The sequence below is a fragment of the Leiobunum rupestre genome, chromosome 8 (assembly GCF_980474605.1).
Source record: "Leiobunum rupestre chromosome 8, qqLeiRupe1.1.hap1, whole genome shotgun sequence".
Lineage (NCBI taxonomy): Eukaryota > Metazoa > Arthropoda > Arachnida > Opiliones > Sclerosomatidae > Leiobunum > Leiobunum rupestre.
The window spans coordinates 18,222,232-18,250,167 of NC_143391.1; the positions used below are offsets into that span (position 1 = coordinate 18,222,232).

The 27,936-nt window shown below is 39.4% G+C and overlaps 5 protein-coding genes across 6 annotated transcripts; 3 read left to right on the forward strand and 2 right to left on the reverse strand.

The window, feature by feature from the left end:
* Positions 1-1,902: 1,902 nt before the first annotated feature.
* LOC149932559 (uncharacterized) lies at positions 1,903-3,391 on the reverse strand. Its single transcript, XM_090156725.1, has 5 exons — positions 3,041-3,391; positions 2,915-2,995; positions 2,595-2,841; positions 2,260-2,531; positions 1,903-2,183 (listed from the first exon to the last, which is right to left on the reverse strand). The coding sequence occupies exons 3-5, from the start codon at positions 2,835-2,837 to the stop codon at positions 2,063-2,065; spliced, it is 636 nt and encodes a 211-aa protein (XP_090012851.1). The 5' UTR covers positions 2,838-2,841; positions 2,915-2,995; positions 3,041-3,391; the 3' UTR covers positions 1,903-2,062.
* Positions 3,392-4,775: 1,384 nt separating this feature from the next.
* On the forward strand, positions 4,776-10,199 carry LOC149932560 (uncharacterized). Of its 2 annotated transcripts, none has more exons than XM_090156627.1 (19): positions 4,776-4,931; positions 5,359-5,550; positions 5,614-6,655; positions 6,773-7,075; positions 7,129-7,320; positions 7,398-7,433; positions 7,496-7,608; positions 7,678-7,758; positions 7,831-7,994; positions 8,070-8,279; positions 8,339-8,647; positions 8,717-8,793; positions 8,852-8,932; positions 9,013-9,132; positions 9,204-9,345; positions 9,406-9,567; positions 9,630-9,700; positions 9,770-9,899; positions 9,961-10,199. In XM_090156627.1, the coding sequence occupies exons 1-19, from the start codon at positions 4,875-4,877 to the stop codon at positions 10,085-10,087; spliced, it is 3,609 nt and encodes a 1,202-aa protein (XP_090012753.1). In that variant the 5' UTR covers positions 4,776-4,874; the 3' UTR covers positions 10,088-10,199. The 2 variants fall into 2 exon arrangements, with proteins under 2 accessions (XP_090012753.1, XP_090012754.1); XM_090156628.1 differs by having other exon boundaries at positions 8,891-8,932.
* A 3,077-nt stretch (positions 10,200-13,276) lies between these two features.
* LOC149932561 (uncharacterized) lies at positions 13,277-15,610 on the forward strand. Its single transcript, XM_090156028.1, has 8 exons — positions 13,277-13,588; positions 13,656-13,923; positions 13,982-14,375; positions 14,437-14,565; positions 14,626-14,754; positions 14,817-14,887; positions 15,131-15,260; positions 15,337-15,610. Exons 1-8 carry the CDS (start codon positions 13,424-13,426, stop codon positions 15,452-15,454), a joined length of 1,404 nt encoding a protein of 467 aa, XP_090012154.1. The 5' UTR covers positions 13,277-13,423; the 3' UTR covers positions 15,455-15,610.
* A 3,431-nt stretch (positions 15,611-19,041) lies between these two features.
* LOC149932562 (uncharacterized) lies at positions 19,042-21,010 on the forward strand. Its single transcript, XM_090156010.1, has 5 exons — positions 19,042-19,377; positions 19,445-19,712; positions 19,781-20,413; positions 20,472-20,790; positions 20,848-21,010. The coding sequence occupies exons 1-5, from the start codon at positions 19,213-19,215 to the stop codon at positions 20,864-20,866; spliced, it is 1,404 nt and encodes a 467-aa protein (XP_090012136.1). The 5' UTR covers positions 19,042-19,212; the 3' UTR covers positions 20,867-21,010.
* A 2,244-nt stretch (positions 21,011-23,254) lies between these two features.
* On the reverse strand, positions 23,255-27,601 carry LOC149932563 (uncharacterized). The gene is made up of 9 exons (XM_090156194.1): positions 27,520-27,601; positions 27,143-27,444; positions 26,428-26,690; positions 26,279-26,342; positions 26,083-26,213; positions 25,877-25,995; positions 25,684-25,816; positions 25,516-25,612; positions 23,255-25,436 (listed from the first exon to the last, which is right to left on the reverse strand). Exons 2-9 carry the CDS (start codon positions 27,411-27,413, stop codon positions 25,375-25,377), a joined length of 1,140 nt encoding a protein of 379 aa, XP_090012320.1. The 5' UTR covers positions 27,414-27,444; positions 27,520-27,601; the 3' UTR covers positions 23,255-25,374.
* Positions 27,602-27,936: the final 335 nt, after the last annotated feature.

Below are 27,936 nucleotides of genomic sequence, written 5' to 3' on the forward strand. Positions count from 1 at the left end.
GTCCAGGGTAAGTATAGAACGGGTATTGCCGATATTACCACGTTGGCGTACATAAACGCGTGATTTGATGATTGTTTAGGAGCATAATATTAAAAATACGCTATAATGAAGCTTTACATTAAGTATTCATTGATCATTTTGAAATTTACGCAATAGACATTTCTAAAATTGCACGCGCGGGAACCTTTAGGACTTCAACAGAAAATAGGCGAAATTCGAAATTCCCGCCAACGATTTACCGGAAAGACGTGCTAGTATCTTTCCGCCAAATGTACTAGATACTTTAGAGAATACCATCTGTAAAGGACCGTTCACACGCAGGGCCGTGCAGAGGGGGGGGGGCAGGGGGGGGGGGGGCAAAATCCCCGGGGCCCGGGCGAAAAGGGCCCACGAAGAGGGCCCGTAGCTGTAGGGCCCATCGAAGAAGCTCAAGGGGGGGAGTGCAAATCAAGATAACTTGGGAAAAGTTTTTATGGCTCAAAGGAGGGGGGGTACAAAACGAAGGGGCCCGCGAGTAAGTTTGCCCCGGGCCCCAGGATACCTCTGCACGGCCCTGTTCACACGAGAAAAGATAAATTTATTCTCCAAAGTGTTGGCCGCGCAAAAGCTTTTGTTGGCCAAATATTTAAATCTAATAATTTTCGTTCACATCCTTTTGATTACGCAAAACTAACTAAATGATGATATTTATATACCTTTATTAATATAAATAACAAAAATGCAGTAGAAGATGATTTTTTTTTAATTAGGAGTAATTTTCCTCTAGGGTTAACGCTTTAAATCTTTGCGTCTTCGTTAATACGTTCAGGAAAAGGTTGCCATGTGTTTGACGAAGTAGAGTTGAAAACAACGCTCACCAACAAAGTTAGGCAAAAATGTTATATAACAACTTGCTTCCAAGTATTCATATTTATGCACTGCTAATTTTGTCATTTAACACAAGAAATACCTAAGAATTATCTAACACTGGAATTTTGTATGATAATTGAATACCTATAGGTAGTGTAAATTTTGAATTAGTAGGTGGTTAAATTGTAGCCGAAGAAAATTGTTCCTGTCGTACCACTGTTTAATGTTTATATACAAATCCATATATTTACTATAGCATATAATAATAGTTACCAATTATGATCAAATGACCTTCTCGCTGTGCCGACTGCAAATACCACAAAAAAAATATATTTTTTATTATGGTATCAAGACCTTTAACAATCTACCTAACCATGTACAAAACACCCCAAATGTAAACAGTTTAAAAAAATGTATAACATATATTATTAGCAACCTATAATATACCCGAAAAAAGTGAAAAGGAAAAACATCAACCTTATATAATGATTTACACGGAAATCGGTTTTTGTAATTATGGAAGTGTACATGTTTCCCTTTTTTTTTCTCTCTCTCATTTGTTGTTGTTGTTTATATTTTTTTTATTTTTTTTAAATATTTTTTTCTATTGGCTTTTTTCTTAGTTTTTCCCGATGAACCCTGCCTAAACTAGGCCTAAAAGTCTTATAAGACTTGGCCATACAAATTAACAATGTATAATAATAAGTTACAAATAATAAAAAATGATTTGATTTGATTTTATTTGACTGCTTCGGACCCACGTTATAATTTTACGTCCTACTTCTCTAGTAAGAGATTCCGTTCAACTTAATTCTAAACGCTGATTAAAGCTGGTTTCACACTCGACGGAAAATATGCCGGAAAGACGATAATAAACGCCGAGCTGAAAATTGATTCCCATTCGATATACCGCTAACGTTCAACTTTACGCTGCTAATTTTCCACCGAGTGTGAAACCAGCTTAAGAGGTAAGCTTAAGTCCTTGACGTACAGCTATTTACGTCGCATTAATAGACGAGAAAACGACAAAAAAGCCCTCAAAAGTGAAGTCTATAAGAAACAAATATGCTTTGTTTATTTTGATCTTTTCATCAATAAATAAAAAATAGCCAAAAATCACACAAGTAAAGGTTTGTACATCATTGCATAGGTATGAAATAACGAATAAAAGAAATAACATAGGTAAAAACTAAAAACTAAGCGACTAAACAAATCATAATTCATCGGACGTTGGTCGCGAATATGGGCAGTCGGGATACATCTCGCTACAATCGGGTGAATCGGTGCCCATCATCAGAGCCTCCGGAAAGTTACCCACGAACGGTAGCTTCGACCTTCGAAATAATCGTACAATTACTCTCACGAAATTAACGCGATGGTCAAAGCCTATAGTAAATAAACTATACTTGCCCAAAATATCCGACGACTTTCGATAAATACGGCATCCTGAAAGCCAACGACCTTCCTAGCTCGCAAGTAGCGCGGCTTTTGCACTGCTTTTCCCACATGTTAAGGACCTCAGCGGGCACCGTCTTCTTGGCTTGGCCAGAATTCCAGTCTCGCATGTTCTCCATCATGGCGCTAACACCGAGTTCGCCAATGGCGTCGCTCAGGGACAGCTCCATATCTCGCGACTTCGAACCGAATGCTCCCGAAATGGTGGGCATGAAGTAATTGGCCAGCTATAAGATCGAGTGAAAGTTGAATTCGTGATTGTCGCGATATCTGGTGACAGAGTTGCCTACTTGAAATCCGAGATAGAGAACGCCGACTAGCTTTATGGCTGGTCGAAACTGATTGTACAGGAAACGCAAAGGATTCGATAAGCTGGACATGGTTCTCATCTTGAATGACGAAGCCACCATTTGATTCCCACCCAATTCGTGTCCTAGCTGAAATTTATCTATTTTCGTTGGAATAATCCCGCAGTAAAACATCGGGGAGATCACCAACACCGCTAACAAAATTGCTGTCGCTTTAGAATTCATACCTCTGAAATTAAACAAAGATATTAAACTTGACCTTTCAATAGATTTTACGTTTTTTTATAGCAAATTCTACTTACATTTCGACGTTATTGATAATTTCGATACGGCTAAATGTAGATTTAGCACAAAAATCCGTAGTTTCGATACGTCTAAATGTAGATTTAGCACAAAAAAAATCCGTAGTTTCGATACGGCTAAATCTTGATTTAGCACAAAAAAATCCGAAATATCTCTAGAGATAATAAAATAACCGCCTATTTTTATACGCAGGCTGTTTTGGTAACGAATTTAAGCCCCCCGACCGACGATTGATCACGGCGTTACTAAAGCTCACCCTGATACACTTTGGTTCCGAAAGCTAATATTCCTAAGATTTTTTTAAGAACGTTAATCGATGTATACCGTGAAGTTAACTACTAGTTATAGACACATACGTGACACGTGAAGGACACAATATACACACGATCCGAAAAATGAGCTAGTAACGGAGCTGGGCGTCGCTTTAGAATCGCTTTTAAAAATCCTTTCCTGTCGATTGAAGAGCTGAAACTAATCAAAACAGTCGGAAATCGCGTTTTATAGAGTTCCGTGCAGTCACAGATTAGAGCGCCGCTGGTATCGTTTCTTCTAACTAAAGAGTAAACACTTCAAACACGGGGATGAGTTAATTATTTAAAAAAATGTAATAAATAAATAAATAAATACATTTTTTTTTAAATTAATAATATGGTGGTTTCTTTTCGCTTGTTCCGGTATTTCGGAGTAGGGTAAGAAGAGTAACGCTATGACGTTGTTTAGCTCCGATTCTGTGAATAGTTTTAGTCGAAGTAAAATCATTTTTTCAAAATAGCTGCCTTTGGCCTTTTTAGCAGATAAATTTTGGCTAGCAGACGACAAAATCTTATTTACTCCTTTACACCTCCTTTTCAGAAGTAGTAAAAAAATATCCCTAAAACTCCGGAACAGGCGAATAAAATGTTTTAGGGTAAAAAGAGTACACTTTTAGTTCGAAAAGAGGCGAATAGAAACCACCTATAGAAGAACAACTTTCACTACTTAGATATTACATTATATATAGGGTGTCAACTAAAAACGATCTATAGCTATAATCATTGAAAAGCTATTTTTCCTAGGAATTGGATATTTTCAGAACGCAGAGCACGCGTAGGGGGTCATTAGCCGATACAAAACTTCATGACCTTGAACCATGTCCTGAAGGTCATTCAAAATCTATTTCGAAAACCGTTGATCTTAGAGACTCGGTTTCAATTAGAAAGGTGTGCGCCATTGCAAATTATGCCGAAGTGCTTTTGTACCGATGTAAATTGGCCAATAGGAAGTCAAGAAAATAAACACCAAAACACGAAGATCATAAATAAGAATGTTCAATGAACATCAACATAAAATTTTATTTCAAATAAGCTCAGATTAGGTCGGTTGAAATAAATTTAGATCTAAAAAAAGATGGCGCACACTTTTGGAATAAGAACCGACCTTCAAATCATAACGGTTTTCGAGATTACCTTGAACAGCATAAGATATTTTACCAGAGTGAATTTTTCCTAAAAATTTCGATACCTCAACACAAGTACTTTCTAAATTATTAACATCATGATCTCTTGGACATTTTTAATAATGACCTTCTTGTGTTTTTTGTTTATGATGGCTTCATATTGGTCAATATACAACAGTTCAGAGCCTCTTGGCCATAAAATGTGATGGCGCACACCTTTCTAATTGGAACCGAGAATTCCTAGCAAAATTAGCTTTTCAATTATTAGCTATGGATGGTTTTTTTTCTGATACTAATTTTATGGAGATTGTGTTTTTCGATTGTTTAAATTCAAAAACATTTCACGTGACAAAATTCGAGCGCGCGAAATTTGACGATTTCAAATCTCGCCAACGTACTTTTTAAAACGTAAAGGCTTAACAGAAAATTCAGAACGTCCACCAAATTTTCGGTCCGCTAATTTATATCTAGATATTTATCTCTAAATTTATTTTATACAATTACTTGAATGAACCAATGTCTAAATGAACCATTCCGAATTTCTTCGCAATCTTACCGCGTACGCCTTGGATGTACAAATTGTAAGTTAAATTAAAATCTGAAAACTTTCGCGGCAGTGGCGTAGACCAACGGGGAAAGGGGAAATCTGAAACAGAGAGTGGATACGCCACTGATGGGCAGTAGTGGAGCTTGGGTTAAAATTTTGCTCTACTTAATACATTAAATAAAAAAATTGAGCCCGCCCGCAGTTACGTACACTGGGGGCTCTATATCTGCGCCCCTGCTGTATTTAGTGGTATTATTTTTATATAAACTGTTTAGGATGAGTTTCAGCAATCGAACCACGAACGGTAACGTAATTAGCCCGCCAAAGATTTTCAGGTGTCAAGAAATGCAGGCTCTAACCAAATAACGAAATGCTCCTGGTGGCGAAAACTACGGTTGCGGAAACTTGTCCAACAAATCCAGAAACTAAATAACTACAAAATGTTCCCTTCTCTGTACTAGTCTACTGTGAAAAGTCTACAAGCCGAAGTAGACTTCTCTTTGTCATTTAAACTCGATCCTCAAGCAGCTACTCCAGAATGGCTGGAAAATGCCTTCGATCAAGTTTCCGGCTTGAAAGAATATCTAGAACTATACCAGCAAATGACTGAACGAGAGCCGTCACCTGGTATCAAACCCGACGTTTCGTTTTCGGTAAATCTGAAAAACAACCTCAGGGCTACAATTGATATATAATATGATCCCGTTGATTTGCAGGTCAAATTAGTGGTACATCTAGACAAGTCGCGCTTAGAACCAGATGCGGCTAACAGACAGAATACGAGCGCGTCGAATTCTGATCAATCCAGAATTCAATCGAGTACCGAGACTACGACAAATAAAGATGACCCGGCTGCGCCACCTATTGCCCATAAGGATACGGATGTGGTCACAACGCCCACGTCTACTCTTAAAAAAGACAGTACAGAGCTGGCTTCCAAGCGCAAATTTCCTTCTACAAATCACGGAGAAGATAGTTCGGAGTCCAAGAGCCAATCGTCTTCTTCAAGTCACAAAGATAAGAGTACAGCTTCAACTCAAAAACACGACAGTACACGGAAGGCCTCTCTATCCGGATCTTCAACTTCCAGAGAAGACACTTCAGTCACAATCTCACGGTCTGGTGACGCCAATAAAAGCTGGACAGTGGCGGACGTGAGCCAATTGGGTTGGGAAGTACTTCACGGTCGATTTGAACTAAAGAGACAAGACTTCGTGAACGTTTTACGGAAAATTAAGGAGGCCAAGGACGCTACCAACTCAGAAACTCGGCGAGTACTTTTGGACGCGGCTAAAGATTTGGCCAAAACCAACGACTTATCAAAGGAAACTTCCATAGAAAAGATAAACCATCTGTACAAAGAAGTTTCGGAATTCAGTGGATCCGGTTCAAACGAATTGAAAGACGTATTATCAAAAGCTCGAAATATGATCGTTAATGACCCGAGAGTGACCGATAACATTCTGGACGACGTGTATAAAACGATGAGGCGCTGTAAATACGAACCTAAGAAGACGAAACTCACTTGGACACCCAGTCTAATAGACCAAATTAATGAAGATATTGATACGCTGGGACGGGATTCGTACATCGGTCACTATCCCTTGGACAGGAGGCAAATCGTAGCCGTCTTAAGAAAAATTAAACAAGCGAAAGACACGAACGATATGAAACTGAAAAAACAGTACTTGCGAGAGGCCAAACAAATTGCCCAATCTTTGAATAGTTCTTCCAGAACGAGATCTAACACGAGCGCAGGCATTATTATTATTATTATTATTATTATTATTTTATTCCAGCTTAGTTGAGATTATAATACACGGATACTTTCGAAATTCAATTTGAATTCGGCTATTAAATATAATATTTTTTTAGGTTTGAGCCATAAAGACCACAGCTTGGATGAACCAGATAAATCAGTTTTTCCCGAAGACACTTTGAACGAACCAGATAAATCAGTTTTTCCCGAAGACACTTTGAACGAATCAGATAAATCAGAATTGCCCGAAGACACTTTGAACGAACCAGATAAATCAGAATTGCCCGAAGACACTTTGAACGAACCAGATAAATCAGAATTGCTCGAAGACACTTTAAACGAACCAGGTAAATCAGAATTGCCGAAATATTCCAAGAAAGAAAAGCCAACTGAGAACAGAAATCCTATTGAAAAAGACGGTATGTTTACTGACAAATCGTATAAGACACCAAGAATAACATCACGCTTATAGAAATTGGAGACCAGCCAACGCGGGAAAAACTATACAACGGCACGATGAAAGACAAATCGAAGGACACCACATTGAGGCATACCTCTCCAAAACGAAACACCAGCGCATCGTCACGAAACCGGAGTTCGTCTTCGCAACGAAATTCGATTAGTAGCACGTTACCATCGCGGTATTTCAATATAACCAACGACGGTAAATACTTAACAAAACGTCCGTTTTAAATCTAACGTTAATTTAGCTAATAAATGTATTTGGTGAACACCACGCAGACGAATGGCGTTACACCGGAACTGAATACCTTTCAGGTACTCTTAGGGCGATTTCAGAGAGAAAACTATAAAACTAACAACCTCGCGCGTTTTAATAGAATACGAACCAGAGGTGTACCAACAGTTTTTAGAACGGAAACTGGAATTGGACAATGCTTTAAGACAGTTAGTTCCGGAGGACCAAATCAAATTCACAAAGCTGGAAGGCAAGGTGGGAAGATTTCGGTGGCAAAATTTGTAATCGAAAATCCTAACCAATTCTGATGATTTCCCTCGTTAGTTACGGGGGCAAGACGAAAAAGAGTATCGCGAGATGGTCGAAACGGCCAAAATGCAAGGAGACGATGATCCACTCGCGACGGTACACGAAGACGATATGAAGGAAGCGTAAGATCAGTAATTATAAAAAGTTTATTTTTATTCTAAATGAAAGTACGGCGACACCATGCTGACCATGAAAGAATTCACCGACCGAAAACTCAAAATCTACGCGCAAGAACTACAAGGAGAGAGGAGACAACAGGAGGAAATGAGGCGCAGGAAGCAAGAGCGAGAAGCGAGGAGGAAACCCAAAATCGGACGCTGGGCGACCGTTGGGTAAATAACTCCCTCAGTCGTTACGAATAATTTTAATTTTAATGTCATTTTGTTAATAAAATACGTAAACAAAAGCGAAATTCGAGCCGCCATGACTCCGCAGGAAAGAGATAGGAAGCGCTTAGAAGAACAGGAATACTTTCGACGGGAGCACGAGTACCTCCAAAGATTGAAAGCTCGGGAAGAAGAAGACCGAGCGAAGCGATACACTCCGGCTCAACCCGCAGCGGCCCAATCCGCTAAGAAAACCCCTAAGAAGAAATCTACCAAGGGTTTAACTTACAAGTGAGAAAGATGAGGGACCTCTTTTTCATCTACGGTACTTTAATCGATTAAAATCGTAGGGAAATCAGAGATTCCAAAACCAAAGAGGAACTAGAGGAAGAGCGTCGGAATCTGGAGAAAGTCCGGCGTCAACTGGCCGAACGGTTCTCTAGATTTCAAGCCCAACAAGAGAACGAATTACGCGCGAGGTTCCCCGGGAGGTATAAAGACGCGACTACGAGCGAAAAAGGCCGGGTGGGTAGGCTCGCGGCGAGGTTTGAAAAGGGCAGACAGCTCTCGAACAGTTCCAATTCGCCCGATGTTCCCGTTCAAGTAAAGAGGCGTTTGTCGAATGAAAGAGAACCGAATACGTCTAAACGATTGAAACGGTAATCAATATTTTTTTAAAAATAATTTAGTAGTATTTAGTACCAGAAATTACCAGGGTAACTTTTCAGTTCCGTTTCGGAAGAAACGAAGAAATCTTTTACCGGCACACCACCAAAAAGACTCGCTAAAAGACGGACTAGCTCAGGTACTCGAAAAATCTCCTTATTTTAACGCAATTGTTTTTAATAAACATTTGAAAATAGGCCAACAGAAAGCCCCATTAAGGTCATCGTCTTTTCTAGCATCGCGAGGGAGTACCAACCCGATGAGAAAGAAATTAATGGGTACGTTAAGGAGCGGTATCTTCGCAAACATTAAGGAATACTCTCTTAAAATTAAAGAAATTATTTGATTGTCTAATCAGATCAATCACGACCCGTATCTCCACGAACGCTGTTCGGACACCCGCGAGAAGGACCCAGTCGCAGATATTCAGACGGGGCCATCGCCAGACGTAGATCTCAGCGACTGAGATCCGCACCTGGTAGGATCTGGTTTGGATCTCCGTCATTGTAAACCAACTAACATTTAATTTGTTAAACGCGTGATGCGCAGATCTATTACAAAAGTCCAAGAATCATTTCGATACGTCCGTGGACTGGGGCGAACTCGATGACGAAGACGGAGCGTTCCTGTGGGACTCCGCTGACTTCGAAAACAACGCGACGAACAAATCAGGAGTTAAATATAGTCCAGGGTAACGCTGATTTAAATTTGTTTTAAAAATATTACTAAATTAAAACCCAATTACGCGCAGTCACAAGAGGGGAAGCCACGGAACACCAACCAGTCGAAGCTCCAGAACGCCGTCTTCAAAGAGTTGGGGCGAGCTCGATGACGAAGACGAAGTATTCTTGTGGAACTCTGATGACTTCGGAAGCGACACTACGAACGAATCTGTCTTTGAAGACAGTCTAAGGTATCACTGATATAAATTGGTTTTAAAAAGGTTACCAGATTGAAACCAAACTTTCCGCGAAGCCCCAGGAGTGGAAGCCACGGAAAACCAACCAGGCGAAAATCCACAACGTCGCCTCCATCGTCGGTCGCGGGTAAATATCTCTAAACTATTCAACGGGATACTGCGGTTTTCACTAATTAGAAGAGACTTTCCTTTTCAGACACATCGACAGAAGGATTCGTTCCTTATCTCAACAGCCAAGACACGGTGTGGGAAAAGGAAGCTGGATTAAGGCCGAATATCTATTCCCGCGCGCTGAAACCGTCCTCCACTTCGACTCCCAAAAGAGGGTCAGACAATTAATTATTATATAATTAGAATCGAAAACCCTCAAACCCCGTATAATTGCAGGGTTAATAGAAGACGACTTCCGTCCGACCCTGGTTTGAGTTTCGTCGAGTGGAAGAGATCGCAGTCGAGCCTGGAAGACGACGATCTTAGCTATCACGACGAGTATTCCATGTACTGGGGCTTATAAGACCGCAATGCGAAAATATCAATATAGCTCGTAATATATAAAGTGTATTTTAAATTATCTTCGCGACTGAACCACAAAATTAGTTGTAGATAAATAAAAATTCCACAAAACATTTCGAGTATCTTACTTATGATTTTACGTATTAGCAGAAATTGATAAAAAATTTACATTCTTGGATAACAGCCGACGATCTTACCGATACCGTTTGGATTGGAAAGTTTCCGCTTTGCGCATTAGCAGAAATTGATACGCACTGTTTGGGCCGAACGTAAATGTGTTCGACTGTCAATACGCTGGATATCTACATTTAAATGTTTTAAAATTTAATTTAAAAGTCCTATCATAGTAAAATAGCATTCAGCAGGAGAGCGGAGCACTTCGGATTTAAAGAAGTTTCTGAAGAGATGGTAAAAGCGCGTTTCCCTCACTTAAGCACTGGAACATTGATTAACTAACTAAAGGATATATCAAGGAGCAAACAAAGGGGTGGTTCAGTGCCGGATCAGAATTTAACGACGAAGTTACGAGCAACACCTTCGAGCCATCACAAAGACCAAGTACCGCGGGAAGCCGAAGCTCATCGTCCGCGAGAAAACCGACAGAAAGCGTGGGAGTGCTTCGAGGACGATCAACTATCGAGATGTTACCCCGCTGGAACAATTTTGAACTAGCGGAATTTATCAATCTTTTTTTTTTCAAATTATTCATTAGTGTTAACTTCTCGTCTCGCAGCAAGAGGAGTCGGGTTCGATTCCAGCTTGTGGCGCTGGGTGAAAACTCGGAACAACTCCTTCCGCGTAGAGTTTGCAAGTTCTCTCCCCACTGGTTAAAGGGGTTTTCCCCGAGTTCTTCGGTTTCTCTTTCCATAAAAACGTGTAGAGGTTAACGGTAATAGTTAGGGTAGGAAGCTGTTGGCTCGCGTGGTGCCACAACCCTTCTACGCATTTGTAACCCGCGGCCACCTGTTTGAGGCATTAAAAGTCGCTAGATAACTTGGGCCTAAGGTGGACGAGCCTTTACGCTGAATGTTTTACGGAAAGGGGGAAGACAATTTCCGAATTTTCCCCTTCCGACGGCAGCAGGCGCTAAAGCGTCTAACCAATGAAAAATGTACGCAAGAAAATGCACGACTTTTGACGCGTTCTCCTTGTGTGGGGTGCTGTGTTTGTCGCTCCTAACTGGCATCATGTAGTTATACTTTTCAAACTCAGGGATTTGACTGGCTACCTCTGGTGTCTAAATTTTCAAATAGTCTTGAAAAATGGAGTATAAGTAAATTATAATTTATTTAAATTATAATACTTCAGTCAACCAATTTTTGAGACTTCTATCTGAGTGAGGGACAATAAACCACTTTTGCACTTTCGGGCGTTTCTATTCGGAGAAGTATAAGATGATGGTAGCAGAGAACAATGTTATCGTACATAGTTCTTAGATACTTCTATGAGTTCTTTATCACACTAATCTTGCAGTACTTTTGCTATCTGAGGTAGTACGACGGCTTTCCTTTTTCGAAACTTCCGACCATGAATGACGGAAATCTTTCAATGTAAGATTCAAGTTAGTATGTTACTTATGCTATCACCAATCAAAGTTCTTAAAACTCTACAGCTTTTATAAGTTTATTTTAATTCAGTTTAATTTTAACTTTAATTCCATTTAATGCGTAGCAATTTCTATGTTTTTGTAAAATAAACATTTTGGTCTGAAATGTCTATTTCTCAGCATAAGTTAATAATATAATAAAATCTTACACACTCTTGGTATCAGGGAGTTTTATTTATGGCTTTCGGAAAATTACGAGTAAAAGGGTCTCGAGTTCAATTTAAAGGGACAAAGGGATCTATAATAAACTTACCATTCTACAAAACTATCCACCAGTGGTGCAATAACATTCTGGTACAGGCCCTTGTTAACGCGCGAAAAAGCATCTTCACTTTTGTAACTCCATATTATTTATGATTTTTAATAAATAGTTATTGTTTTAATTGAAATAACAAGAGTAAACCTTAAACAAGAATTTTCAGGGAATCTTTAGTATTCAGTCGCTAGCGATTCCTGTGTAGAACTCCCAATTCACTTAAAAGAAAAAGTTAACCCCGGCTGCGTTCAACAACTATCAACGGAGAAAAACCGTTGAGTTATCGGCTGCGTTCAATAACTATCAACGGAGAAAAACCGCTTAGTTATCGTTGAGTTCTTTTAATCAACGCTACGTCACAAAAATCTAAAAGTTGTTGTACGATTTATAGTTCGCTGACTTAACGAACAAAATATCGTCTGCTACCCCTCCTTTAACTTTGTCGAATGACGTCACGACACCGATGAGCAACGGAAAAACCTGCTCCTCCGACCGCTGACTTCGTTGAGCAACATGACGTAAAAACCGGAAGTTAAAAAAAGCGTACATCAGATTGTTGTATTTATATACCCCGTGCACCGCCAAAGCATTACAGGGGTTACTCATCATCTGTCCTGGTCGAGCCGTCAACCTGTATACAAAGATAGGAAATGCTTCCTAAATCAGATACACACAACGGTATACCTGCATCTCCTACTCACGACTCACTCGTGAGTTCGTCAAAATTCACAACGATATAACGCATTACGCGTTCAAGATCGTTGATCGTTTCGTTATCCAGATTGTGGAGTCCATTCTCGCGGATTGGTCTCCTTAACAAATGGTTTGTTCTAGGACAATTACGAACATAGTGCTCTGAGTCTGCTGACCTCAGCGCTGAGTCCGCTGAGTCCCGCTGAACGTAGCCATCATTGAGTTCTTTTAATCAACGCTACGTCACAAAAATTTAAAAGTTGTTGTACGATTTATAGTTCGCTGACTTAACGAACAAAAAATCGTCTGCTACCCCTCCTTTAACTTTGTCGAATGACGTCACGACACCGATGAGCAACGGAAAAACCATCTCGCTCAGCCGATGTTTCCGCTGAGTCTCCGATCATCAACGTGACGTCAAAACCGGAAGTCAAAAAACCCGTTCAGAAAAAAACCGCTGACCGTTGAGCTCAGCGCTGAGCTTTTTTAGAGTTGTTGAACGCAGCCCCCGTTCGGTATAGGGTTTCTTCAAACGTCAAGCACGCGCATTTGCCTACTTTTTTGGCACGAGCTAAATTAATTTTAAAATGTATCCAGTAGAAAGCGTATGGTAGAAACACGAGTTTCACAATAATAAATGATATTACACCGCGAGGTAATTAAGAGAGCGTGGCGTATTAAGAAAATTATCGCCATATTGGTTTAAAAACCGAGCGATCCTGAAACGCCAAAACCAAGACGTGGAATTTACAGGAACACTTGAGGTATTTTAAAGGCGTGAAATGGGAGACATTGCTTTCGAAGTAAATCCAATATCAAGTGATGTCCCAGAATGGATGGAGCGTATGTGCAACAGCTTCCTGAATACTAAAGAGGCTAAACGATGCTTTCGTGAAGTGACCGCCGTTCACCCGTGGGCGGGATATGAGCCCACAGTCAGTCTACAAGTAACCGTTAATTCAACATTGCTCGTGTCGCCTTAACACCTTATTTCATCCTATCTCTTTTTGTTAGGTTGGCTTTACCGCCATATTCGACAAGTCAATTTACTTCCCACCAAAATCTGACGAAAAGGGTGATGACGAAGAAAACTTTTTAGCCGACTTGCTTAACGTTGACTCTCCGAGTGAAACACTTAATAGCTCGCAGGATGTTGGCCCACAGCGGGGAACACCTAATAGCATGAGCAGCGGTGGCTCATCACGGGGATCACTAAATAGGATGCACGCCACCAAACCACGAATAGACGTTCAAGATGCTCGTCAGAAAATGCGACAGATTAGTACGTATCTCGTCGCACTTAATGACACTTTTACGTCATTTTACCCTGCTTAATACAGTTAATCAACACGCTGGTAAGACCAAATCGCCAGACGTTGTCCCACAGCGGGGATCACTTAATAAGACGCTCAACGTTGGGTCATCAAAGGGATCACTAAACAGGACGCAGGACGTTGGCCCACAGCAGGGTACATTTAATAGGACGCGCAGCGGTGGCTCATCACAGGGATCACTGAACAGGACGCAGGACGTTGGCCCACAGCAGGGTACTTTTAATAGGACGCGCAGCGGTGGCTCATCACAGGGATCACTGAACAGGACGCAGGACGTTGGCCCACAGCAGGGTACATTTAAAAGGACACGCAGCGGTGGCTCACCACGGTCAGCACTAAATAGGACGCAGGACTTCGAAACCAAAGCGACGAATGAATCTGTCTTTGAAGACAGTCTAAAGTAACTCTGATTAAAGTTAGTTTTAAAAGGTTGGTAGAATGAAATTCAAATTTACGCAAAGCCCCACCAGCGGAAGCCACGCAAGATCAACCAGACAAAGCCCCAGAACGCCGTCACCAAAGAATTGGGGCGAACGCGATCAACTCGAAAACAATTCGACGAACGAATCAGTCTTTGAAGATAGTCTGAAGTAAGACTTATTTAAAGTTTTTTGAAAGGCTACTAGATTCAAACTCCAATTTATGCAAAGCCCTAAGAGTGGAAGCCACGCGAGACTAAGTGGACGAAGCTCCAGAATGAAGTCATCAAAGAATTGGGGGGAGCTCAATGTCTTTGAAAACAACATGACGGACGAATCAGTCTTTGAAGACAGTCTAAGGTAACACTGATTTAAATTTGTTTTAGAAAGATTACTATATTGAAACGAAAATTTCTGCGAAGTCCCAAGAGCGGAAGAAACGCAAAAACAACCGGACGAAAACTCGGAACGTCACCACTAGCGACGGTAGTGGGTAAGTATCTATCGTATATTTCCGAAAGTTTGCGCAGTTGTTCTCATTTTAAAAAGTCCACTCTTCCAACCTGTCGTACTCGGACATTTATAGTTGGATTGTGATTTTAATATTTTTCGTGAATAGAAAATATAAAATAAATTCAACACCAACTACCCAACTAACAATTTCTTAACCCAATTCCAACGGGATAGCAAAGTTTTGGGCTTTCACCGGACTCACTGATGGGATTTTACTTTTCAGACTTGCCGATAGAAGGATTCCTTCCTTATCACCCTAGTGAAGACACAGTCTGGGAAACACAAGCTGGATTGAGGGCAAATATCTTATCTCGCGTACAAAATCCGTCCCTCACTTCGACTCCCAAAAGAGGGTCAGACATCTAATTAATATATAATCTAATGTAATATAATTAGAATTGAACATTCTCAAGTCCCGTATATTTGCAGGGGTTATAGAAGACGACTTCTGGCCGACCCAGGTTTGAGTTTCATCGACTTGAATAACTCTCAGCCCACTTTCGAACACGACGATCTTAGCGGTCATGACGAATATTCCTCGTTTTGAGACTTATAAGATCGCAATCGGGAGTTCGTGATGCGAAAATATAAATATAGCGTGATGTATAAAGCGTATTTTAAATTCTCTTCATGATTGAACATCAAAATTTGTAGAAATATTCAAATTAAGCGAGTTATTCGTTGTAGATAAATAAAAATTACACAAAACACTCCAAGTATCTTACTTATGAGTTTGCGTATTACCACAAATTGATAAACATTTAACATTCTTGGATAAAACCGCCACGCCGGCGAGTATTCGTGAACTAGTCTAGTTGGCGCTATAGCTTCTCCGAGGTAGCACCTATGATCTAGCGTCTGCTACAGACAAATTAAAAAGTCATAAGAATGTTTTTTTTCTTAAATAAACTTATCAAAATATAAGAACTCACGATGGCGAAATTCAAACGCACAGGTTTCATTACCGAAGCTCAAATTTTGCGGAGCTGATCTTCTCATCCGTATGGTCAAGATAATTCCAGACGCTTTCAAGGAAGCCATCTCAGAGACTCACTGTTGGACCGACACAATGACAGTTTTAGGAAGGCTGGCTTCACCCCCGCAACGATAGAGAACATTCATCGCTAACCAAATAACTGAGATCCAGAGTTCTGTCGAGGGGGTACAATTTCACCACGTCAAAGGCGCCTCCATGGGTATTTCCGCCGTTGAACTCTGAAATCAATCACAATGGTGGCATGGGCCTCATTGACTACAGAGCTCCACTATCAAGTCACTCTAAACGAAAGTGAAGCTCGACCTATTCCCCAATTTCTATACGCGGGGAAAGGATGGTCGACACATCCCTACTGGACAACTACTTTTCGCTATCCACGCTACTCCGCGTTACGGCGTACCTCCACCGATTCATGAAGAACACACGAACGCTCAAGCCTAATAGGACAGTCGGTTCATTATCCGCTTCCAAGATTGACGCTGCACATGGTCTACTCAGAGTTGAATGCCGCATCCGAAACGCCAAGATAAACACCGATCAACTCCATCCGATGGTCTTACCACTAAGGCAAGGCGCTCACTGCTCTTCGTAACGTCTCCGTCCTTGCTTCCACAAGGCTTGGCTTCGTAACGGAGACAATGCCTTGTGGAAGGCAGGAAGGATACGAAACGGAGAGCCATTGGGCGCCTAGCCGAAGAAGCAAGCTAAAAGACTTGAAACTCTTCTATGAACGAACATCTAAAGCATCTACATTACGGATCTCAACTCCTCATATCAGTCATTCAGCGACGCTTCTGGTTTTTCAGTTTACGAGATGCTGTCAAGTTTCAAATCCGACGTTGCGTACCATGTATCCGTCAGAAAGCAACCACCAACAACATGTGTCAACCCAGCCAGTGCCTTTTTAAGATGCGGTGTGGATAACGCCGAGCCATTTTCCCTCAAGATCATGAAAGCACACATCTCCTTCTTCATTTGCTTTGTAACCCACACGATTCACCTTGAAGTCGTCAGTGATATGACTACGGATGCCTTCCTAGCCACATTAAATCGATTTACAGCTCCGAAATCTACAGCGACTGTGGGTCCAACTTCCACGGCGCAAATCGAGGACTACGATAATTTCTGAAGCTCAGGACGATACAAATCAGTCGAAGCACAATTTAACGGTGGTCATGAAAAGAAGACCTAGACGGGAAGCGGGCGTTAAGTCCGTGAAGTTCTATTTAAAACGAATCGTGGGACTTACCGCATTCACTTTCGAAGATAGGAACACTTTATTGCGCCAAGTCGAAGCGTGCGTGAATTGCAGACCTTCGTCAGCGTTATCAACAGATCCGAGGGCCGGATTAAGACGTTTTGTGGTCCTAGACCCAAGCTAATTTTGGTGCCCCCTTTCAGTGGCGAGCGAAGCGATCTAGGCGCTCCTGCAATTTCTAATTGACAAATGAATGGAAAATACAATTTTATTTCATTACATAGCATCGAAAAAGGTAGACACATTTACTAAAATTACTCCGGAAAAGAAAACTGTGAAAAGTAAATGATAAAATTTTTGTATTTTTAATTTTTTCGAAACCTCCGGGTGCCCCTTGTAGGCTTGGTGCCCTAGGGCCAGGCCTAGTCGGTGTATTGGGTAATCCGGCCCTGACAGATCCAAATAGCTTAGTGGTTCTAACACCCGGACACTTCCTGATTGGCGGCGCCTTGACGGCAATTCCAGAACCTGACCTCACGACCATCAAAACTAATCGTCTCACAAGATGGCAGTTGGCGCAACAACTCCTTCGGCATTTGTGGCGCAGATGGCAGAATGAGTACTTGACCCGACTACAACAACGACCTAAATGGCTATCTCTCAAGTGAAACCTACAAATCGAGATTAAAGATGAGGATCATCCACCGACCAAATGGAAGCTGGGCAGAATACAAGGTGTCCATCCTGGCTCCGACGGTTGTGTGAGAGTAGCTACCACAAAAACAGCTGATCGCGTACTACAACGACCTATCGCTAAAATATGCTTATTACCGTTGGACTAATGATAAGTAATCTCTGTAATTTAAAATTATATTTAAAAGAACTCTACTCATTTTTTATTTGTATAAAATGTAGTTTTTTAAATCTCTGGACAATGTTATTGTTATCTAACCTCCTTTTATTGCGATTATTTCTTGTATAAATGCATGACCCTTCAAATTGTTTATGAGTCTTGGTCGTACATTCAAAGTTGATCTTAACTTTCAATAAATTGTTAATCTATTTTCATTACTTATCGTTCCGGTATGCGGATCATTGCGACAGATTATAACTAACAAAAATCTTTCAGTGTCATACAAGGAGAACGCAGCTAGCCTTTAAACACGCTAAAGCTGGGTTGTGTACAAATTTCATTGGACGAGCCTTTACGCTAAAGCGTCTAAGATTTAAGATTTAAGATTTATTTATTAGGTGGTTTTTTTCGCTTGTCCGAGGACAAAAAGTTTAAACTTTTTACCCTAAAACGTTTTATTCGCCTGTTCTCGGGGTAAGATTTACCTGTCCCGAATTTTGTTCGCTTGTTCCAGAGCTCTAAGGTTACACTTTTTACTCCTCCTCGAAGGTAGAGGGAGTAATCTAGCTTTGTCGTCTGCTTAAACGAAAACATGACGGTTTAGACCCCTTCACATGAGGCAAGCTTTTTGTAAATAACCTTTAACCTTTAACTACTCCCTTCTTACTCCAACTCGTTTTTTTCGTCAAGACAGAATGGAAGTAAAATGACGTCATATGGCTACACGTTTTAACCTGCTCAAAAACCCAGAACAGGCTAAAAAAAACCACCTAATGACAACCCTTTTGGAGCAGGGCGGCTCACTCACAAACGAGGAGCACAGTTGAAAAAAAAATACATACACAATACCAGCATCGAATAAAATCCAGGAAATACCAAAAACCCAATCCAGAATTTTACAGCAGAAATAAAACCCGCCAAAAACCCAATTCAAAATAAGCATATAAATAAAAAAACATATATATAATACGATAAGAGCGAAGGAAACCGATTAATTATTATTATCACCAATGTAAAACACGCGTAGCTGCCTACTTTAGCACGAGCTAAATTAATTTTAAAATGGATCCATTGGAAAGCCTATTGTAGAAACACGAGTTTCACAATAATAAATGATATCACACCGCGAGGTAATTAAGAAAGCGTGGTGTATTATGAAAATTATCGCCATATTGGTTTAAAAACCGAGCGATCCTGAAACGCCAAAACCAAGACGTGGAATTTACAGGAACACTTGAGGTATTTTAAAGGCGTGAAATGGGAGACATTGCTTTCGAAGTAAATCCAATATCAAGTGATGTCCCAGAATGGATGGAGCGTATGTGCAACAGCTTCCTGAATACTAAAGAGGCTAAACGATGCTTTCGTGAAGTGACCGCCGTTCACCCGTGGGCGGGATATGAGCCCACAGTCAGTCTACAAGTAACCGTTAATTCGACATTGCTCGTGCCGCCTTAACACCTTATTTCATCCTATCTCTTTTTGTTAGGTTGGATTTACCGCCATATTCGACAAGTCAATTTACTTCCCACCAAAATCTGACAAAAAGGGTGATGACGAAGAAAACGTTTTAGCCGACTTGCTTAACGTTGACTCTCCGAGCGAAACACTTAATAGCTCGCAGGATGTTGGCCCACAGCGGGGAACACCTAATAGCATGAGCAGCGGTGGCTCATCACGGGGATCACTAAATAGGATGCACGCCACCAAACCACGAATAGACGTTCAAGATGCTCGTCAGAAAATGCGACAGATTAGTACGTATCTCGTCACACTTAATGACACTTTTAGACACTTTTACGCCATTTTACCCTGCTTAATACAGTTAACCAACACGCTGACAAGACCAAATCGCCAGATGTTGTCCCACAGCGGGGAGCACTTAATAAGACGCTCAGCGTTGGCTCATCACAGGAATCACTAAACAGGATGCAAGACGTTGACCCACACCAGGAAACATTTAATAGGACGCGCAGCGGTGGCTCATCACAGGGATCACTAAACACGACGCAGGACGCTGGCCGACAGCGGGCTATATATAATAGGACGCACAGCGGTCGCTCATCATATGGATTACTAAACAGGACGCAGGACCTTGACCCACATCAGGAAACATTTAATAGGACGCACAGCGTTGGCTCATCACAGGGAGCACTAAATACGACGCAGGACGTTGGCCGACAGTGGGCTATATTTAATAGGACGCACAGCGGTGGCTCATCACAGGGATCACTAAACAGGACGCAGGACGTTGGCCCACAGCGGGGTACATTTAATAGGACGCGTAGCATTGGCTCATCAAAGGGATCACTGAACAGGACGCAAAACGCTGGCCCACAACCGGGAGCACTTAATAGGACGCAGGACGTTGATCCACAGCGAGGGGTCCTTAACAATACGCACGCCACCAAACCACGAATAGACGTTCAAGATGCTCGTCAGAAAATGCGACAGATTAGTACGTATCACGTCGCACTTATTGACACTTTTACGTCATTTTACCCTGCTTAATACAGTTCACCAACACGCGGATAAGACCAAATCGCCAACGCCCAATGAGACCTTCGAAGCTGCGGGTTCTGTTTTAGAAGAATCACTCGGGTCAGACCACTTTCAACCGACGATGACTTCATCTCCCAACTGGGAATCAAAATCTTTCCAAAGTCTATCTGGATCAGATCACAGTCGCTCAAGATCACCTCAAAGACGTTCAAGATCACCTCAAAGACGTTCAAGATCACCTCAAAGACGTTCAAGATCACCTCAAAGACGTTCAAGATCACCTCAAAGACGTTCAAGATCACCTCAAAGACGTTCAAGATCACCTTCGAGAAGGTAAGTGTATTGGAGACGTACACATTGGCTAAATACGTTACCAATCTTGAATTTTAGGATCACCTCGAGCAGATGAGACCCTTGTCAAAATTAATATCTGGCAAATTTTCCGAATTTTCTAAAAATTTTAAACTAAACAAGCATACAAAAAATTGTCCATTAAAGTTGAAATTTTTACCTGACACGATTGTATGATTTTTCATCACGAAAATAATAAAATGTGTAGGTGTATAGTAGGGTAGTTAGCGTTTTATTTGGGTCAAGGGAGTTCGAAACGATACGCGATTTGATTTGGGGTGGGTGGCGTGCCTATTTTCTTCGAATCGTCGGTGGCCGGAGCACTTTTTGGCGAAACTTCCTCAAACATTAAAAACTAACTGGTAAGCCCAGCCGAACAAAATCTTAAAAATTATAATGAATTTTCGTAAATAATATGTTATTTAAAATAAAATGAGAAGAACGATTTCATAATTTCCAATGTCAAAACGATAGAAAATGTATGCCACAGATTCGAGAATATTCACTTTTAGTTTGGTAGCCAACGTCCATCTCGAAAATGACCATAAGAGAAAAGTGGCAAAAATTCCCAAGAGTTATACTTACCGGTGTGATTGAATTGAGTGGCATAATTTCCTTTGCGTTTTTAAGTCCAAAGGAACCCTCCCCCATACAATATAATGAAGTTATAGGGCTTCCTAATTTACTCCTTGTTTTCAAAAAAGCACCAAGCACTCACAATTTGTCAGTCAATATAGCGTGATAATTTCGGCCTGGCACTATAACGACCGAGATGAAACCTACAGTGATGGGACGTTAGAGTGGTAAAAAATTTGGTCGATAAACTAACAGTAGAAAGTTGAGGCTGCCACAAACAGTGATAGTAAGAGCGCCCGCAGCCCGCACCGTCCGAGGCGCGTTGCTTGTGAGAGAGTTGAGGCTGTGAGGAACGTGCGGCTCGAACGACGACGACTATCAAGTGATTTTTACACACAATCCCCAATGGATTTGTGTGCACTGGGCAAAAGTACAGTGTAGCCGATGCCGCCGCTTCCGTATTCCACATAACCAGCGGCGGCGATCGGAAAACATTTCTGTGGGGGCACGAGCAATTAATTTTTTATCCGTCACTGCACATAACTCTAGAAGGGTCGGTGATATGTCAATCGTAAGCATATGGCATGCCTTCGGTAGCTAGTTATAAATTTTGGGAATCGGAGAACAAGAAGTTAATCATTTGGCCATTTTAGTGGTTTTTGGCGCTTTATGCCATAAAAGTTACATATTTTTTTTATTACGAGCGACTTGGAAGAATATTTTATTTTTAGTTAGTACTGATCATTTCTGAACTACGTTTTCGGTTGCATTTCGGAATTTTAATTTTAAGTGAGATTTCTGGCCAATTCGCGGGACCCCACAACCCGTGTACGCACTATTGTCATATTTGAATTTCACAGGCCTTTCAAAACGTAACATTGGCATTCTTGTTTAGATGTATCGGGCGCGTCACTCGTGACGTAGAAGTGACTTTTCACTATGAAAATTCAAAGAGTCGCCCTTTTTATAAAACTGAACTGAACTTCTACGTATCTCGTGACGAAAGCGATACATTAAAACAAGTTCGGCAAGCGTAATGACTTTATAGAAAGGCCTCGCGCCATCTAACTGTTCGCGTTTCACTACCTTATTTCCAAAACCAGGTAACTCGAAAAATTCGGTTTGTCTAGAAATTAATTTAATTGAACGTTTTCGTGTTTCGCTGCCTTATTTTCATAACCAGGTAACTCGATAAAATAATTTACGATAAAATTACTTTCGGGTTTATTAAGTTAATGTACAAGGTGATTGAAAATTTGTTCAAAATTTAAATTTAATATTTAAAATATAATTATAGCATCGGGGGGACTGTGTGTACTTAAACGTACGTGACATCTTGTTATTATATATAGGTTTCGGTGATTGGAATAAGATAGGCGCTTGCCGCGCTTGTGAAATGTGATATACTCTACTTCAATCGAGTGATCCCCTACATTCACAAAATATTTCACAGAAATATCCAAAACACAGGAAAGAAATTTATGTCTCAAACTTTATTTGTAATTAGGTATGGAAACAGTAGCACTGGTAACTTCCTTTAGAATAAAGAATGCACACGTTAGTTACTAGTCCTTTTGTTAAATTTTTATATTCTTGAACTCATTTTTAATTTACCTCGGAAAACGCCGCTGATTAAATTAACTTAAAGCCGCCGCCGCAAAAATATTGTCGGCGCGCCCCGCTTAGGGCTCTAAAAATAGATTACGTCGCCGCTGGTCGGACTCTACTATAAATCCACCAAAGACACAAATACGTGAATTGTTTTTTCAAATACGTATGGATTTTTCCACCACTTTCAGCTCGTCCTGAAACTGAAATTTTTCGCGATAGGAATAATGAAAAATAATATCCAGTCAAGAAAAAAAAGAAATAACGTTTTCGTTTGACATTTTATTTTCTCCAGAAATGATTGAAATTTACAAATTGTTTAAAGAAATAAAGTGAAAAACTAAGCTAAAAAACGATACACGTTTTGATATAAAGAACCAAAAATATACAAATTTTTCCAAATGTACAATGGATATATATTTGACATTAAATATTACAATAATGGCGTTTACATGCCAAAAAAAATTAAAAAAACCCAAAGTGCATAAAGGACTAAGTTACCTAGAGATAAATCGGGTAATAGTGATAGCCAAAAACCAAAAAGAGATCTACTCTCTTAAGATTTTCCGCAATCGTGGGATGAAAAACTTCTATCCCCGATGGTGAAAAACCTAGAGCAGGGTTCTAATTATTTACGGCCATGTAATTCCATATACTTTTTAATTAACCTAAACTAGAAATATACCAAGAAAAGAAACGTTAAGTATTTTGCGATACAATAACCCAATCTTAAAAGTAGCAAAGTTATACACAGAAGTACAAGTTTTTCTAACACAAATAACATTCAGCCTTTAAATACGGAGAAATAATAATTCACAAAATCCACTGCTTTTATCGAATAATTCTGAGATTCTTTAAAAAAGGCTTTTTATAGAATCGGACCATAAGTAATGTCATGATTTTACTTATGGTCGAGCCTAATGTCTTATTTTGAAGCTATGGAAAAATGCTATTAGTGTATAAGTATCAAAATTCAAAAACCCTCCTTTTTTTTTTACAAATACCAAGTACAATACTGCCAAAAAGGACGACAAAGAATCAAGGCACAACTATGGTTTACTTATTTTTCCCATTAAACCAAAAATTGCAATAATAATAAAATATAAGTTAAAAAGCCTAATCCAACAAAAAATTTATAAACAATAAAAACAAAATTATTTAAACTTATTAAAAATATATATCATACATGACTAGATTTTCATTATAGTTAAATTATAAAATAACGTAACCATAAACTTCATAGCTAAGAATACTGAAATTATATTTGAACTTCCTTTTATTTCTTCTAAATAACCCTAATTAAATATGGAAAATTTTTCTTTTATAACTTTATAATAAACATCTTTCCGTCCTTATATTGGTAAATATTGAAATTGGACAAGTAACCTAAGCAAAATATTTGGCTATAAGTACCTATTCTATAAAAATTTTCTAATTTTATTTTCTCATGTTAAGAATGCTAAACCTAATTTAAATTTTTATTGGTAATTTACTAAATTTTATTTAGTTCCTGCTCTAACTGAATGATAGATAATGGCCAAATATAAGAGCCCAATTTTTCTTCATTAGACTAAATACGTCTTGCTCAAGCGCCAAAGCTCTTAGTATTAGTATTTTTATGATATTTTTAACAAGTGATGTATTTCAAGTTGAATTAAATTCTTTTAGGAGAGTGGGAAAGTTGATTAGAATGGCTGAATACAATGTTTTCAAAAGAGTGATAAATTATTTAAAAATGAAGAAATATTCAAATGATTTTTTCAAATGTTATCAAACTTTACCACTCTCTTTTTTAAAATTAAACAGCGATATTTTAAAACCTCTTTTAAGGGTAAATTGTTAAGCCCAATTTTTCTTATTATTTTTTACAGATTTACATTGAATTGAATTTAGTATAGCTAGTCACCGAAATAAAACTTCTACAGTTTTTCTTCATTTTTTTTCCTAAGATATTTTAAATGATTACAATCTCAGATTTCAGAGGAGTGGGTTTGGAATGTAAATAGGCGTTAACTCTTAGTTTACCAATACGAATAAAAATGTAAGAGAAACTACGTAGAAGTAACTAGTATTCTAAATTTTGAGTCATTGGGATTACATTTGAGTGTGGTGAAACAAGATTAACTTGACAGATTAATCGCCCCTTTGTCTAAATGTATAACTACAAGGTCAGGTTGCTCTTGTTTCAACTAACTGAATTTAACACCTTATAAATCATAGGACTAAGTTCCAATTTCCTCTGAAATCTCAAGTTTCTTACCATTGTTCTTATCAGACATTTTCATTTCCTTAACGCTCCAACCAAAAATTAAATAACTACCAAAAAACCTTTAGAACTTCCTATTCCTGGCTCCAAGTTTCAACTCATTTTTGTGACAAATGTCAGGGATATAAATGGTGCAACGGAGTGTGGATTGTCTCAACCAATTGCGTATAGTTATGTTCTACCCATAGAAAATAAAGAGTTTTCGAAAAATGGTAATAGTAGAGTTTTTATGAAAAAAATGGATTAACAATATTCACCTGTATCAGGGTTGAGACAACCGTGACGGACTAAGAAATCTAAAGTGACTAAGGAACTTGTAGTTTTAAAATCATCCGTTACCAAAACTCTTTTCAACTAATGGGGAAAAATAACCCAATTATTAGATCAAAAACCATGTTAGAAAATTTTGGGAAAATAATATTTACGTCTTCAACACTAAGAAGGTGAAAACTTTCTACTTCATTGTCTGCATTTTCAGGAGTAAAATCAAGGGGCAACTCCAAATCGAATACAAAGAGGATCTCAGGAAACACTCCCCTTTCGTCCTCAAAGATGAAACTGAAGAATATTTTTACGCAATAAATATAAATTGGAAAATATGATAGAAATAACACTTACGAAACGGTTCCCGAAGGCTTCATTGTATCTAGTAAATCATCCGGAATAGAGGCTTCTTCTTGAGCTTCCTTTCTGACACATTCTTGAACAGTCATTCCAACGGAAAATCCACCACTGACCTTTAGAAGTTGAGAATAAAGATGTTCAAAAAGTAAATACATTTAGACGTATTTAAAAAAACAAAGGAGCAATGTCTTCCACTCTACCAAGTTGTCTAATTTTCCAGGCCAAGTTTGTTTTGTTGACGATCGCCTTTGAATCCATAATGATACAGAGCCATCTTGGTGCGTGACGTAACCATTTATGTGTACACCGTATCGTTTAATTCCAAACAAACCTGGCGCAAGTTTAGAATTGTACCACATTTAAAAATTACAGAACCATGATTAAATATTAAATTACATGTGGCTGAGCGTTCCATTTTCATCAACGGAGGTTCGCCAAACCTTGAGCTAACATCGTAACACTAGATAAGTTAGATAGTAATGAGTGCAGTGGTAATGTCACTTATGTCAGTAGGGAGGTGGAGCTAGAAAACGTATGATCTATACCTCTTCTCGCCATCCTGTCAAGGTAGTAAATATATTGTGTCGTCTGAGCTCCTGAAGAAGGTTCTCCATTTTGGCACTTCTCTCATCGTACGTCCTCCAATCGGGATTGAGAGTAACAGTGTCAGTAATTGTATCATGAATGAAAACGTGTCCATATCGAGATAGATGTTGCCAAAAATCGGGTCTAATTATCCCAACTTGTTGATCACAGATATAAAAGGGCTTGCAACAACCGCTTCCAGAATCATGGCCTGGATGGTGGCCTTTGAAAAAACATTACAATTTTATTTATTAATATATATATTAAGGTATGTGCAAAATCGCGTTCAGCATCAAGGACCAAAACCAAACCCCTTTATATAGTTGCTTGGTCTTTTCTGCCTAACTTCAGCTTGTTTACATTGTTTTGACGTTAGGCTTAGGAGGTGCCGATTGCCATTTGCATATTCGAGCAACGTATCAACCGCCAAAGATATAGGTATAATTTTTTATTTTGAAGGTTATGGTAGATGGAAAAGATGGTTAAAACGGGAAAAATGATAAGAAACGCTTTGACATAGTTTTATTCCCGTCGAAAACTCATTAACTCTACATCTACGAAGCCATTTTGTAACTCAACCACTCGAGTGAAAATTACCCGCAACCCATTTCAAAGCAAATAATTCGATTTAATCCTCAAAGAGATAGAAAGAGTAATTGTTTACGACTGACTTACCAATTCTAGCTTTTAAGTCAAAATTTTGTAATAATAGTTCGAGCTTATCCGACCAGCCACTGCAACCAGAATTCATCTCCCTACTCGTACTACAAGCACAAGTCTCGAAACGATAGTTGTTCACGGCGCGTCGTCGCCGCCAGACTGGGGATGGGGGAAAAGGGCCAGGGGGAAAATTGGATTTATTTAAATGTCCGTCTGTCATCATCCCCAGCCGTAGCTCCCCTTGAAGACTTTTCAAGAAGAACTGACTGAATCTTTTATATAGCATTCTAAATAAATAAGGTCACAAATCAAAGGACCTGGTAAAAAAATTGAAAAATTATTTGTCTCGAAAACTAGTTTAAGATAATAAAGAACTGAATAATCGTTGTAACTTGATAAGGACATCTTTTCGTCAGTTTATTTTGCACCATTTCGTGGCTTTTGGCAGTAAGCCCCGCTTATACGTACAGTACTGCAAAGATCAGCTGACTCAAAAGATAGCCAAAAAGGGAGTAGCAAACGGATAAAACAGTCCGTTTATGGAGACGCCCTCGCCATCTATGGTTCAAAAAATGAACAAGTTACGATTATCTGGGGGAGCTTATTTAGATTATGTTACACGTAGAAAATTTACAACTCGCAAACAAAAGAAATCATATTAACATAAAAATAAGGTGTTTAAATTACCAGAAAATTGGATGAGTATCCCTATATTTATCATTATTAATTTTAAACCGACGGATCGAATTACAAGTATGATAGCTCTTATAAACTGGCTTAGAGATTAGCAGTATATTTAAGATAAGCGT